The 16323-nt window shown below is 42.0% G+C and overlaps 1 protein-coding gene across 2 annotated transcripts in view; it reads right to left on the bottom strand.

Annotated features, from left to right (window-relative positions):
* drosha (drosha ribonuclease III) overlaps window positions 1-13686 on the bottom strand; it is an 89740-nt gene extending 76054 nt beyond the window's left edge. The window contains exons 1-9 of one of the 2 annotated variants that reach the window (XM_078280163.1): window positions 13515-13686; window positions 11098-11953; window positions 10942-11010; window positions 9664-9967; window positions 7855-7996; window positions 6213-6373; window positions 5058-5138; window positions 3232-3318; window positions 2896-2982 (exon numbers count right to left, since the gene is read on the bottom strand). In XM_078280163.1, the coding sequence (XP_078136289.1) occupies window positions 2896-2982; window positions 3232-3318; window positions 5058-5138; window positions 6213-6373; window positions 7855-7996; window positions 9664-9967; window positions 10942-11010; window positions 11098-11951 (1785 nt within the window). In that variant the 5' untranslated portion in view covers window positions 11952-11953; window positions 13515-13686. Of the gene's footprint in view, window positions 1-2895; window positions 2983-3231; window positions 3319-5057; window positions 5139-6212; window positions 6374-7833; window positions 7997-9663; window positions 9968-10941; window positions 11011-11097; window positions 11954-13514 lie in introns of both variants that reach the window. The other variant, XM_078280162.1, reaches the window with a different exon arrangement.
* Window positions 13687-16323: the final 2637 nt, after the last annotated feature.

Raw genomic sequence — 16323 nt, forward strand, 5'->3', positions numbered from 1 at the left:
ACATGCAGGAAAAATACACACGCGCAGACACTGACGGACACAAGCACACGTGTATTTCTAGACACCGAAATATTCACAACTTTGAACTCATTTTTCAAGAAATGGGGCTCGGAGGTCCCCTATCGATTTCTCGCTGCCTTTAAACTTCCTTCTCAGAATAAACGTCTGGCGCGCAGCTCAAATGGCTACAGCAAGAGAGGGTCCTTTTAAGCCAGCACCTCTCTAATGTTTGACCGTCACTGATGGGCCTTCAAAAGTGAGGGAAAGACTGTGCGACAAGGTCAGCACAGCCAGCAAGGAGCACTTTGTCCGGGCAACAAAGAAGCCGACCCGAAGCCAAAAGCCGATTTGAAGTTATTTTCGAAGAGAGTGGAGTTAAAAGGAGGAGGGGATCTTTTTTTTTTCACTCAAACGCTGACCTAAATTATATGTGCCGCCTTACAAGACATGTAGGAGGAGGATGGGTTCATATGTGGCCAGTGTAGAGCCGACAGCGGCCGAGCAGCGTGTGGAAGAGAGGAAATTAAACCATCACTGGCTGCTTTACACAGCAGAGGCTCACACATCACAAAGAGGGGGAAACAGAATTCACAGTAGACGTGGGTGGAATATCAGCACTGGGCTGTACAACTGAAACTAATACAAAGACATGAATAACAATAGTTTTATGATACAACATATATATATATATATATATATATATATATATATATACATATACATACATATATATATATATACACATACATACATACATATATATATATATCCAACTGACAAAGTTAAAATACTAGGGGACGGAGGAGTTGACCTGTTTCAAGACCTCAACCATTATCCCTGTCCCCAAGTAGCCAAGTACCACAGGACTTAACGACTACAGACCCGTCGCCCTGACCTCTGTGGTTATGAAGTCCTTTGAGCGCCTTGTGCTTTCACACCTCAAAGCCATCACTGACCCCCCTCCTGGACCCGCCTCCTGGACCCCCTGCAGTTTGCCTACAGAGCCAATAGGTCTGTAGACGATGCAGTCAACCTGGCCCTCCACTACATCCTCCGGCACCTGGACTCCGCAGGAACCTACGCCAGGATCCTGTTTGTGGACTTGAGCTCTGCCTTTAACACCATCATCCCGGCTCTGCTCCAGGAGAAACTCTCCCAGCTTGGTGTGCCTGACTCCACCTGCAGGTGGATCACTGACTTCCTGTCTGACAGGAAGCAGCATGGGAAGCTGGGGAAACACGTCTCCGACTCACAGACCATCAGCACTGGATCGCCCCAGGGCTGCGTTCTTTCTCCTCTGCTCTTCTCCCTGTACACCAACAGCTGCACCTCCAGTCACCAGTCTGTCAAGCTTCTGAAGTTTGCGGACGACACCTCCCTCATCTCTGATGGAGATGAGTCCGCCTACAGGTGGGAGGCTGACCACCTGGTGACGTGGTGCAACCAAACAATCTAGAGCTCAACGCTCTAAAGACAGTGGAGATGGTTGTGGACTTCAGGAAGAACCCAGCCCCACCTGCCCCCATCACCCTCTGTGGCTCCACAATTGACACTGTGGAGTCTTTCCGCTTCCTGGGAACTACCATCTCCCAGGACCTCAAGTGGGAGCTGAACATCCGCCACCAGCCTTATTAACAAGGCCCGGAAACCACCCTGACTCTCCACCCCTGGCTCTACATGCCACTGTTCTCTCTCTGCTGTAATGCTCTTTGCTCTTTATTTATTCATTTATTTATTTATTTTTTTAATTATTTCTATCTTTATTTTTAATTAATACATACTGTGTACCTATACTTATATTGTTTACATTCCATCTAGAGAATGTGTGACGTGCACCAACAACACCAAAACAAATTCCTTGTATGTGTTAAAAAACGTACATGGCAATCAAACCCTTTCTGATTCTGATTCAGTTAAAAGGTCGTCTGTTTCCACTTTCAGTTACAATTTATTCGGAATAATTTGTTAACGACAATTTTGTAAAACACGGTCATGTCAATATGATTCCCCCCGATAATAAAAGTCCACCGGAAGAAATGTGTGTTAAAAGTTTACGTCTGTCCATGGCATTCCTATGATTTCAGATGAGTTTTTGGACACCAGGTCATAAGTTGCAAAATAAGTGAAATTGTTTGCAGTACACAGCTTGTTTTATGTAGAACACACATTTGTATTTGAGTATGAACTGCCCTTTTGAAGGTGAAGAGAAGGAGAAGGGGGAAAAAAATTGAAAATTGTATGTATGGTGATTTTTTTCCGTGACGATTTTAGAATCGATTCTTTTCCCTAGAATAGTGAATTATTTTTCTTCTTTTTCAAACCAATGATTGACCTAAATATTTTCCGTTTATACGGTAACGCCGTCGGCGGCTACATCATATCCGTTTCCAGCTAAACACATACCTGCAAACTCAGAAGGGCTGAAAAAGGTGACACATTTTATACACCCATTCCGTCTGCAGGTATGTAAACAGAGCAGAAAATGTATGTTATGTTCTTTACAAATTAAATAAATGTCTGACTGACTGACTGACTGACTGACTGACTGACGTGTAATGTGCATTCTTGTTTTTAGAAAACAGTGTCTCTAGAAGTGTATTATTCAACTTTGGTTTTTGTTAAAGAAGGAAAAGAAAATCGCAATACATGAAAATTATTACAAAATAATACAAATCGAATCGGCAGCCAAGTATCGTGAAAGAATCGAATCGGGACGAGAGCATATAGCCCCAGCCCTATAAACAACCCTGGTGACTTTGTTTCAACAGGACTCTTTCAGACAAAAAAGTGAAGAAAAACCCGTGACACCCGTAACAGGATATGAAAGGAACTGCAAATGGCAAGGAAATAATAAAGATGGCATTATATCTAAAACAGGCACAGTGTAAGACTTACGTTAGTGAGAGGGGTGTGGGAGAAAAGAGAGAAGCCTTCAAACAGGTACTCGTGGTCATCGTACTCGATCACAGTCGGCCTGTCAGTCTGAAATGGAAAACCAGCAGGACCGCTCAAACACACAGCGGCTTAGTGCAGTGATTACTGCCATCACACTGTATGAAAATGTATTAAACGTAATATAAAATCTTTATACTCAAGTGCTGAAGGATGCAGAAAAATGAGAAATCGTGATTTAAGGGCACTAATAAAGACACCACAGCCTATTTTATTAAGTGATTCGGACAAGCAATTTCTCTCACTTTTAGGGTCTTGATAAAAGAGACAAAGTCATACCAGGAAGTTGGTCGGAGGAGACACAGTGATCCTGTAGTGGAACAGTTTTCCCGAATTGTTGTTCATTGGGCGACAATGTTTCACAGGCTGAAAAAGAGACACACAAACTCAGTAACTGACATCTAAGCGGATCCTCTTTGTTCTTACATCGTGCTGTTACACCCAAGAGCCCATTACAGATGTAAGAGATACAAACGATGTACGGAACTCACTTTATTGTCCATATACCCCCAACATTTGTTACATCCCTAAACCTACCAGGCCATTTCCTCATTTTTAGAATTGTCCCCAACTAAAGAAATGTATATTCGACCAAAAGTCTAAGGATCTCCGTCACTAAACAATTATTAATGTAAATGAGGAATTCAAGTTTCTCCCTTCACACGTTAATGCAGTCACACAAAAAGAGGTTTTGTCAAATCTAAACCATTGAATACCAAATCCTATTTGTGAACTGTTTTTTTTATTTTTTTTGTTATAACAGACATCTAATCATTTCCAGTAAATGCCTGATGACTGAAAATGTAATTGACATTCTCTTAATGAATACAGTCACATTTCCCATATACTGTTGTTTTATGTTTTCAGGTCAGGCAAGACCTTAACAAGCAATTAGTCAACTAATCGACTAATGAGGGGGCGAGCCGAGCCCCCCCAGCCTCCCCCCAAACACATTTATTAAGATATAAAATGACCTTGAAACGCTTAAATGCCTGGTGAGTATACATCTACTACAGCGAATGTTTATCAGCACTTGTCTGGAGGTTGATGTTAATTTACCTCCATGAAAAACATGTCACCATAGGTTAACACGCTCATTTAGTAATCTGTGACTGATGTGTTAAAAGAGTAATTACCGTCTTTTCAACCTGGACCCTATGTTTTTTTTTGTCTAAAGGAACACGCCGACTTATTGGGACTTTAGCTTATTCACAGTAACCCCCAGAGTTAGATAAGTCCATACATAGCCTTCTCATCTCTGTTCGTGTCGTAACTCTGTCTGACGGTTCCACCGCTAGCCTGGTTAACTTAGCACAGATCCTGGAGGTAACCGGCTCCATCTAGCCTACTGCTCCCAATAAGTGACACAATAACGCCAACATTTTCCTATTTATGTGTTGTGATTTGTTTAGTTACAGCGTGTACAAATAACAAGGTCACATGAGAACCAGCCATCTTCTAAATGTATACAAACTGGGAACTATATTCTCAGAAAGACGAAGCAGCTGCTCCTTCTGCTACTTGGGCGGAGTGATATGCTGGGCTTCTGCAAGCATATCACTCCGCCCAAGTAGCAGAAGTAGCAGCTGCTTCGTCTTTCTGAGTATTATAGTTCCCAGTTTCCCCGGTGAATAAGCTAAAGTCCCAATAAGTCAGCATGTTCCTTTAAGTGACTGAACAACAATCTCTGACATTGGTCCGGTATTAAGCGAGATCACTGCAGTCGGCAGCGGAGAAACAAGCTACAATGTAAGCTAATAGGGCAATTGTCCAGCATGTATTTACCTTCACAAAAGTGCTCGTTATTAGTTATGGTCATTATGGAATTATAGTTATAAGCAGCCCTAATGAAAACCAGAAATCTCTGCACCTGGCAAAAATAATCGATGAGTCACTGGTTTAGCTCAACCCCCCTGTAAAGTTCTTACAGTGAGAGTAATCATTTGGTTCTCTGGGATGATACAATCTCACTTATTATCCCTTTAATACAATGGGAAATGGTCACTGTAGAGAGAATACATTTAGCTGACTAGAATAATGTCCTTGCCCCTCTGTGGCACAACTTCAAGGTTATGAAAGGGTGATTTATTCACTGCGCGTCATACCTCTTCCCCCGGGTAGATGCTGTGGCGGATCCCTGTACGTCTGGCCTTGGCACTGCACTTACACAAGGGGCCATCATTCATCTGGACAGAAAGAAAATACGTAAATCAGACACAACTGCTTCACTTGCCATGTATAACACGGAGGCTGCAGAACGTTTCACACCTCTGAACTGTATGCTCCTGACCTTTATTTCTTCGCTGGAGTTTTGAAGTTCTGTGTGTTTGGGCAATCTGAATGTATTTAACATTTCAGCAATAGTTGGAAATGCATTCTTTAAAAAGGGGAAAACAAACTTCAACAATCCTCGAACACTTTTCCAATCACGTAGTCAGATATCGGACCTCAAAGTGCCTCGTTTACTGAAGCAAGTTCTTTCCAATATTTAACTAGAATGATTTCAAAACCTCAGCGGGAAGGACCTGAACTTGGTGCTCTTAATCAAATATTGTGGCAAATGCATTAGGAGTGGGAAAATACTTGACAAAGTATTACATCATGATGTGTATCTACATTATAGATACACTGGCCCTCAACTTGTTACACAAGGGCAGAAGTGCATCCCCCCCGATTACTTAATGTATTTGGATGAAGGCGCACATGTGCACGTTGCTTTGGGGGTTAACATTAAATACTGTAACTGTTGTTGTTGGCTTAGAAACAAATGTTACTGGCACAATGTCCTTTGGCTGACACCATGTGCTGCTGAAATAGTGTGTAGGGGCAGTATTAGATGTTACAAAGGGATTTTTATTGAGAGTTAAAGCTTTTTTATTTGCACTATGACCTTCTGCTAATCTTTTTCATTTTGTGAAAACTCGTGTAAAGATTTTAGCGTGAAGTATGAAAGTGAATATTTCTGCTGCTGCCAGGGGGCCAAATGTTTTTTTCTTTTTCTGAAGGACAGGATTTGGCCCACGGGCTGCTATTTGCCCACGACTGCCCTTATGTCATGATATGTCATGGGCAATGTTATGGTACACATGTGCAGTATAGCTTCAAAGTGCTTCAGGAATGGTTTCGGATGGATCTGTTCTCCAGCTCTTAATAATTTGTGAGGCCTGTACAGAATTACAAAAGATTCATGTAGCAGATAAAACAAATGGGAGATGAATATGGCTTCGTAACAATACATGTCAGACAGGAGGGCGACCGACCTGCCCGGGGTCGTTGTACCACAGCTCCTCATGCAGGCGGTCAGGGTGAGCTTTCTTTCTCTTGATCTCAGCAATGACATCAAACACGTCGGAGTCAGAGCTGCTGGAGCAGGTGCTTCCTTCACCGTCTGACTCACAGTCTGACTCACTACTGCTGTCGTCTGCAAACAAAGAGTGCAAAAAGGTCTTTAATCACGACAACGTCACAGGGCTGACAACTGCAACATAATTCGGGGAGCCAGAGCGGCTTCAGTGGTTAAGCTCCCCCAGCTCAGCTGTGCCCTCAGAAAGTATTATGCAACATAAAGTCTCAGTAAAGCAATCCGTCAAAATGTTTTCAAATCGTGCGCACTCTGGCTCTGCCAACTCCGGTAGAGGAATAATTATCCACACAATGCTGGTGACACAGCAGCGTTTCAGATTTATTAACTCGTTTGAATTTTCTTAATATATAGAGGTTATATGAGGTACTTATCCATAGTCAGTGTATGACATGGCGGTCGGCACGCCCCCAGTTTAGAGAAGCAGACAGGAGGAGCAGCACGGAAGCTAATTAATGTTGCTGTTGACGGGGGCAGCAGCTAGACACATTTTAGACACCTAAAGAAATCAATATCAGTATAAGCGTAGGCTATATTTAGAATATTTTCACTGCTTTACCTTGCCATCAGACACTTAAACTTATTTTTTTGAGGTGTCTTACCTTCTGTGTCGGTACTCCTGCCTCGTTCTCCAAACTGGGGGCGTCCCAACCTCTGTATTCATGGACTATAGATAAGTACCTCATACAACACCCCTTCAAAACATCCACACTATGTCTTTAGTGTTTTTTTAGGAAAACAAATATAGCTAAGCCATGTTGGATTTGTTGTTTAAATATTCTACATCATTACAATTTCTGCTTCTCAAGCCAAGCGCAGACTCAAAGGCATCTAGGAGACTAAAAGAGCAGCCCAGTTGCCAATGCTGGCATCTGTCACTCATGTTTTCTTTATTTCTCTCACACGTTCCCTTACTAAAAAAGAAACCTCACACCAAAATGAGGATTATAATTACCACTCAGTTGCACAGTTTGTGCTTCTTAGCTAAGCAAGGTCTTCAATGCTTATCAGCGTTTTAACTCAAGCACTTGATTGTGGAGTCAGTGCCCGGAGCAACATGTTCAGCAAATGATCTCCCTGAGCGAGATTTATATTATTGCAGTGCTCAAAGAGACAATCAGGCTGACAGCCCTGCAGATAACATCATAAACACTGAACTTTATCTCTGCCACAGCCGAATGCACTGCTGAGAAGACAGCAAGTGTGTATGCACGTCAATTTCAAAAGATTTCTAACAGATGTATCAACCGTATGCACATTGTTATTTAGTTGTTCCACCTAACCAGAACAACGTACGTGCTTACAAAAGTAACAAGAACACACAAAAGGGCAGGTAAAGGTTGACTTCAGATATCAATCACCGACTGCTACGGCTGTCACACATAGTGCAGAGTGCAAAATTTGAGGTAAAATAACGCAGATTACTCTACATTGTACTCATTTGCATTGGTTTAATAATTCAACAAAACAATGTGGCAATTTTCACACAGCAAAAATGTTCCTTCACAATTATACCCAACTAGTTTTGCAGGAAGGCCCACCTGGATCCTCATCTAGTTTGGTCTTGGGCGGGTCCCATACCGGCCGAGCAGCCTTGGCTCTCTCCTGTCTCCTCCCCAGCTCTTCCTCAAAGCGCTCGTACAGGTCCCGCAGTTTACTGGTGCCCACCACAGTAGAGTCTCCCTGAACACACAGAAATTAATTTTTTTTAAAAAGCATACGTTATTCAGAATTTCTTTTTTGTACAGAAATATAGAAAAAGGGCAGATGAAAAAAAAGCCCTAGTGAAACCAGTCTTTTTGCTTTTTAAAAAGAAAGAAAAAGTGCCCATTAGGGGTGCACGACTCAGAAAATGTCACGATTCTCGGTTAAAAAAAAACGATTCACAGTATGTAAATGTAGTTACTTTCCCAATGTGATTGCAGTAGACATACATTTTTTTTTAAAAACAATTTAAAAAAAAACATAAAATAAAAATAAATGGGTTTTTTTTATTAAAAAATATGAATACATTTTTGGAATTCTATGAATCGATTTTGAATCGGTAGAGTGTGAATCGATTTTTTTGCACACCCCTAGCACCCATGCGTTTGATTTTTTGTTAATATGTGCACAATAACTACAGATAATCTACAGATACATCTATAATTATGCCATTGCATGTTTGTTTGTTTGTGGGTTAGTGTGTGTCTCCATGGAAGACGGCAGAAGTCACAGCTGTATGATAACTGTGCTGTCTCATCCTGCCATGGTAATGGAGGAAGTAAACACGGAACACATTTAGGCAACAAACACACCGCAGCATGCGACGCTAGTTAACAGGTAATCAACTTACTAACTTTTAAGCAACACAAATTCAAGTTGAGTTCTCCGTTTTCCTGGTCAACTTTTGGACCGATACCACTACCTGGATTTCGGTACCGGTACCGTTTTTTTGGTAGCCTACTTTCTCTCTAAAACATTTTTTTATTTCAGTTGTAAAAATAAGTCCAAACTTTTTAGGGAGGGAGATCAACTACGGTCTGTTACACCAATACTGTATATTGATATACTGATCAGTATAAAACGTCAGACTTCCTAAGGTATTGTATTTCTAACCAGAGGTTTAGGGGGCTGGGTCCGGTTTGACTTGTCGTTCGGCCCGGACTTTGAGAAGCCCTGCTATTAACCGTCGATGGGATTCAACACCCTTTTGGAAACGCTACGGTGACTCCCACGGGAAGTGTCCTCACTGCTCACTGTCCCAGGGGAAAAGATGTGTACCTTCACTTTGGTCTTATTGAAAGACAGGTCAGGTCTTGGGCAGAATGTGTAATTTGTAGCAATGAAAAAAGGAGCTGATGACAGCATGAAGCCCGCATCCAGAGATCACTGGTAAAGGTCAGAGTTTTAGAGAAGAAGAGGTGGCTCTTTCCAAAAGATCCAGCGACATCGGAAAAGCATTTGAGAGGGCAGGTGGTGATTTGGAAAAGGTGACTCAGGTGTCTTTTTGAGTGCTTGCTAAAAAACTTAAAAGGCTGAAAAAGATACCGCGTTCAGGAGAGCAGTTAATCCAACTCTTTATCACCACCTGGCAGACAGAAGATTAGGAAAGTTTCCGTTGCCAGTCAGATGGGTAAAACAATATAAAACAAGTCTGTGCTCAGTGTTAATGGCCACTGTGATAAATTCAACGAATTAGAACAGGTCCTCCTGTTTAATATACCCTTAACAAACCGCAGGCAAGGAAATGTGTTTGGCTATGGACTCTGAAACGCTGGCAAAAGGGTTTAAATGACGATTAGATATGACTACAAACAATTAGCAACTGAGTGTAGATTAGTTCATTAAAACAACAGTGCCAACAGTACCACTTGGTCCATGGGGTCATTGGAGTAGTAGTTCTCAGCGTGTGTGCAGCGGATCCAGGCAGGTTTCAGCTGCTCTTCTTCTTCTTCTTTCTCAAAATCCCCCTTTTCCTTCTCTTTCTCCGTCTCTCTGTCTCGGTCCCGTTCTCGTTCCCTCTCTCGCTCTCTGTCGGCGAAGGACTCTTCGGAGTCTCGGCTCCTGGCGGAGGAGTAGCTGCGCTCTCTGCTCAGGCCGGAGGAGCTCTCCGGCCTTCGGTCCCTCTCCTCTTCCCAGCGAGCACGTTTCCTGTCTCTGCTTGTGGAACGACTGCAAAGTGCACATTTAAAAAGGAAAAGGGAAGAGGAAAAAAAGCCAATTATCGCACTAGGCCGAGACGGAGCTTATGAGCACTGGTTATCAACGTGGGACCAGGGACCAAGTTAAGGTTGCATGATGACACCAGAGGCAGCTCCAATCGCTAAATGAAGAATGTTAGGTATGGTTCAAAGTGCTCAGTGGTGTTTTAAGCCCCCAACGTTTTAAGGCACCTAACCATTGCCTAATCCTTGTGACGACGTTGGCGGCTTAAAACACCAAACACCGTTGAAAGCAACAAAGTTATTAAAGGGGAGCTCCATTGATTTTACATGTCAAAGTCAAATTACTAGTCACTAAAAAAAGAGTGTAAAACATATTTTGTAGAGACTCTGGAATAGCTTTGTGCAAGAAAATTACTCCTGTGACATCACCTCAGTCTCTCAGCTTGGACTACAATTTTTTGACAAAATAATGCCATTATTGGGGCGCCTTAGGGTTAAAGGCACTGACCGTGCAACATCGCGGAGATTGGCATGGGGTACTTTCCATAAAATCATCTCTCAATGCAAATCAAACCAGCTACTAGGCTAACTAGAATACAACCATGCCAATCTCTAGGTATGGTGAAGGGGATGTGATGATGTGGGGCTATTTTAATTCCAAAGGCCAAGGGAACTTTATCAGGATCATAGTATCCTGGATCCATGAAATAACTGGCCTTTAAACATAAAAATCTGTCTGCCTCTATGGGAATTTAACATAGGGGTGTACTTACTTATGCCCCCTGTATTTTAAGGAAGACCATTTCTTTATTTATCTACGATACATTATTCATTCACAAAGAAAATTTGTGTCCTTAAAGGTTGGATTTTTCCTCATTTTTTTAATTAAGGCATTCATTTCCAAAGGATGATTTTTTTATTCCTCTTTTTAGTCAACTTTAGCATGGGTGTCCTAATTTGTTCACATGACTGTATGTGTACCTTCGAGGCCTCTTTCTGTGCCTGTCGGGCGACTGGGATCTCCGACTTTCTCTGTGACGATACCTCTCCCTGTGAACAAGCACACACATGGTAGTAAGAAAATTCCTCTCACAGATTGACCCCTTTTATGAAAGTTACTTGTTGTTATCCACGTACCTGCTACGTTCCCTGCTCCTGTGTCTGGGGGAAGCCCGGCCTCTGTCGTACTCTGACCTGTACCGTCCGCCCTCCGGCCTGCCGCGCTTGTCTGGACTCCTCCCGCGGTCCTTCCTCTCTCCAGGAAACTCCATTTTATGCCTGTCACTATGGCTACCGTAGCCGAAGCCCTTCTGCCTGTGATCACTGTCGCGATAGCCTCTCTCCGGAGACCTCCTGTTGTCCATGGGCTTCTCAAACTTGTATTGCCCCCCGTGCCGGAAGCTGTGGTCTGGTTTGAATGAGCTGGGGCTCTGAGTGTAGCCAGGGTTGAAGGGAGGAGGAGGGAAAGGAGGGTGGGGAGGATGCGGGTAGTTCATGGAGTATGGAGAGTGGTAGCCCATAGAGTGAGAAGCTATGGGTGGGGGCATGGATGGGTGTGTTAATGGTGGTGGGGGCACGGGAGGCATCATGTAAGGGTGGTAGGCATTCTGAGCAGCCACCTGTGACCCTGATGTGGGACCACCTGTGGAGCTGGGAAGGGGAGGAGGTGGAAAGTTAGGCGGGGGTTCCGGGTAGCCGTGGCGGACAGGGGGCTTGGGGAACGGTGGGCGCACTGGGCACTGGTTAAGAGAACTGGGAGTCTGGGACGGTGCTGCTGGAGGGTAATGCATGAAGTCAGAGTGCGGAGGCATGTAGCTGCTGTTTCCATGGTAGCTTGAAATGGGAGGGGCCTGGGGATCGTAGTGGTACGGGGGAACAGGAGGATGGGGAGGTGGCGGCCTCAGGTTGGTGGGTCGGAAGTTCTGAGGGGAGCCGTGCTGGCCTGGGGGCATTCCTCCCTCAGAGCTCTCCCGATCCTGATGGAAAGACATGACTGTGGAAAACGACAAAATAATCAAGTAAGTTTCCAAATCCGAAACGAACCTGAACCTGAAAGTATATGCACCTAGATAAAAGTTTCACTTTATTCTTCAGCCCAATTTACGGTCCTGTGTTATATCAACGCCTACACACACACACACACACTCTCTCCGGCCACGTCATCACACCTGTGCAATGCAGTTAGAGCTGGGTAATATGGAGAAAATCAAATATCACAATATTTTTGACCAAATACTTCGATGTCGATATTGTAGGGTTGACAATTGGGGCTTTTACAAGGTATTTACACAATGAGATTTTTGATAAATAATCATCAGTATTGTGGATATATTAACTAAGTGGATACAGGCAAATAATAGAACTGCTATAACAGTCTGGTAAGTTCAGAAAATGATATCAATTTACTGTAACGTAGCATTTAAAACCAGGAAAATAAAATACTAATAATATTTATTATTGAGATCATAGTGGGTGGTGGTGCTGGGACAGGTGATTCTAATATTCTGCCCCTCTCATGTATGTAAATGGCAGGGCCAAAATATTAGAAACACTTCTCAATATGATGCAGCCCAGTTCAAACCCACTGCAAACTACAACCTCAATAATACACAATATTTGTAAAGGAAGGATTTATGGCAGAACTGTTGTTGTATTGGATCACATTATACAAGTGTACCTAATAAAGTGGCAGGTAAGTGTATATTAAAAACAGTGACGCCAAATCACAGGAGAAGTGAGATTTCAAAGTGTTACGTTTGGATTAACATTAGGTTATGATCAGGAGTGGTAGAGATGACTTGATGGTTAAAACATAACTTTGATGGGAAAACAGCCTCAGAAACTGCAACGGTACTGTCAACATTACCAGTGCTTATTAGAGACATGCATTCCTCTGGGGGATTTTAAAGCTTTACTTCTTATTATTTTCATAAATACTTGTTTCTTATTTAAAAAGGGACAGAAACAGAGAATACCATCTCTGTTGAGAAAAGTAACACTGTAATATAAAAACAATTACAAGACAGTACAAATTCACTGTACAACAACATCCCCGCTTGTGATGGTTGTCTGTGTGTGTGATGACTATTTTAAGGGGCTGACTCATCTAGTTGCATTTTTGTACATACGTTTTGTTCTCATGTCTTTCTTGCAAAATATATTGTTCTTATCTCTGTGATACATTTTGAGAATAACGAGGCTACACAAAATAACTAACTGACTTCGTAGTTGACTTGTAGCTATAGCAGTTTACCATAAGCAACAGCAGAACACCGGTTAAACGAATTGCCTGCACTGATGTATGTTAGCATAATTAGCTAGCTAGCGTTAGCTACAACAGAGGCCATTTTCAAAAACGCGTCTCAAGTGTGGGAAAGTAACAAACTAAATGGTATTTCTAGAGGTTAAAGTAGTCACTCTGGGTTAAAAATAACGTTAGCATTTTCTTCAAGCTAACAGCAGCAGCTACGTTAAAGCTCCACTTGCTACCCGGTGGTAAACATGCTAGCAAGCATGCTAGCACATCATGACAGGATACGAGGGGAACAAATTACCTTCAAAAATAAGGAGCGCTAGGAACAGAAGCTTATCATTCAGTCTTCACTATTAGTTCAAAAACTTAAAATTACGCTAGCGTAAATTGTCTTAAACATGGATACTTATATGAAGATATGCAATACGACGTGCTATCCGTTGGGTATCACGCTTTCCGAGGAGCCGTGTTTCGGGTCGGAATGGTTAGAGAGAGGAACAAGGGTGGACCAATCAGCGATTGGATCGTGTTTTGAAGGGTTTCTCTGGCTTTAGCTGATGCTGAAGCACCAACAATGCACTTTGTTTATCATGCTATGTTACTGTAACCTGGAGAGTTTTTTATTCCTTACACTTTAATACTAATGTTTTCATGATTCTCGATTATTTTTCTGTGTCAAAAGCCAATAACCAACAAACATGTTAGGCTACTTGTATCAGCAAGGCAGCTTAATGTATTTATTGTATTTCATTTTAAATGTGGATGCACTCTAACAGACCTGCAACTATTTTCTGACCTTTAATGTATTAAAATGTACTGTCATTTGTTCATACTTTTAATTGTGTGTGTGTGTGTGTGTGTGTGTGTGTGTGTGTGTGTGTGTGTGTGTGTGTGTGTGTGTGTGTGTGTGTGTGTGTGAGTGTGTGTGTGTGCGTGTGTGTGTGTGTGTGTGTGTGTGTTTAAACTTGTCTCAAGCTTTGTTTAATACAGTTTAATACAGTTTTGTGAAATAAAACTCATAAATACGTTTAAAAAAAACTGTTATTGTACACTTGTGCCAAGTGTCCACTAGAGGGGAGCAGAGCTTTTTGTAAAAAATAAAAACTAAAAAAAATACTAAGGAAAGAAATAAAAAAAACATGCAATGAATTAGTGCAACATTGCCATGGAAACAAATCACACACCATTTCCATTATGAATAAAGCAGAGGCAACACAGCCGATCTACATGAGGCTAAACTTTGTAAGTGCCTTCTTTAAGAACCTGGGGAACAATCTGGCCTCAATCCAGGCAACGTCCTTCTATTATTCTGACTGGGAATCCCATTTGACTTCTGCTCCTTACTGATCTGACCCTGCCTCGGGAGCTGTTGATCTGCCCAACACAAGCCCAGTTTTTAACCTGTGTGGTAGCATCGATGTGCTGTTGTGCTATGATGTTATGCGTTGCACATTCTCCATGGGTAAATCGGTGCGGGGGAGCAAAGCCAGAGTGCAGAAGCCCACACAGATTGCTCGGAGTCTGTTCTGACCATTACTCGGGAGATTCTGTAAAAAAAATCAATTTAAAAAAAAAACAACCATTCAGACTGCTCTAACAAGTAGATACCTACGTGGTCAGTTGTCAGGATGTGGGCAACCTGCCCACACTTTTTTTTTATTTCTTTTACTTTTGGTGTGAAGCAGTTTTATATGGTTTGGGCTTCCATCCTAATAAAGCAGAATGTTAATGCTACAGCACCCAGTGATATTCTAGAAAAAAAAAATGTGTAACATTCTTTACCTTAAAAATGTGAATGTTTTTTTTTTTTTAATGGCTGTTGACACCATATTCTGATTTATGGAGGGATTAAAAGAGATATCCAAAATCCCCTCTGTAAAAATGAAACAAGAATTTTGAATCTGGCTTTATCCAACCTTTAGATTTCTGTTCTAGAAATGGATGCAAACTAGCGCATATTTAGCGAGACAATGCCTAGTTTGCATAATTAAACATAACATTTCAGAAAACTTGTAATACAAAAAATAGTTGTCCTAATGTCAGTAATCAACTGGGGGAAGTGTCATGGTGACTTCTATTAGTTCATTTGTTTGTCCCTATTCACCTGGGGTGTCTCCCTGAAGACCCGTCCTCGGAGAAATAAATAACGTCATTTTTATTTTGCAGAAACAGAAATATTTACACATGTAAATTCCATACTTTTCCTTAGCATACATGGCAGAGTTGGGACGTCGTTAGGCCTATTTTAGGGGGGCTGAAGCTACCCCAAAATGTTCCTAAGCCCCCCCCCCCAAATAATAATAATGTTTTAGAGAGAGGCTTACGAGCGACCGCTTACACGGTAACGGTATGTGGACGAGCGAGGTAGAGAGTTACTGAAGAGAGAGAGAGTGCCAGGCAGCATTAAAACACAGCAGTAAATCAGAGAAATAAAATGTTGTTTTCGCCGATTTATGACTCGAACTGCAACTGTAGCAAGTACCTCACTATCATTAACGTTATCCAAATTCATAATTAGAAACAACAAATAATATATCCAGCTACAAAAAAGCCGGAAAGTCGAAAGTTAGACGGAAGTACAAAGAGTCAATGGCTATGAAGATGATACACCGTCTCGTCTCTTCTCATTGGTTTAAACTGGCAGCTTTCAGAATGCTGCGGACCGCTGTGTTGCAAGTAGCTGCAGGATTTATCTCGTCTCGTCTCAAATCTTTGGTCTGGACTTGCTACCGCACACGCAGTGAGTGATACAGAGTGGAATTGTAAGTTGTTGTTAATGACTTTTACTTGCTTCACTTCAGCTACATTTACTTGAGGTAAAGATAAAGGAATATTTTAGTTGGTTATAGAAAACAATAGTCTAGCTAGTGTAAACGAGTGAACTACAAGAAATAGCTCGCCTCTCTATTCTTTACCATTAATATAGCCTGCTATCTTTATAGTATTTAAACAATATCAGTCCCTAAATATCATAGTGTCACTGTTAATGCTATTGTACCAGTATATCCTTCAATTCATTGAACAAATGGATACTTGAAGATATTTTAGGAGAGAGAGAGAGAGAGAGAGAGAGAGAGAGAGAGAGAGAGAGATCATCAGGTTATTCAATT

Source organism: Sander vitreus, chromosome 22, assembly GCF_031162955.1.
Source record: "Sander vitreus isolate 19-12246 chromosome 22, sanVit1, whole genome shotgun sequence".
Lineage (NCBI taxonomy): Eukaryota > Metazoa > Chordata > Actinopteri > Perciformes > Percidae > Sander > Sander vitreus.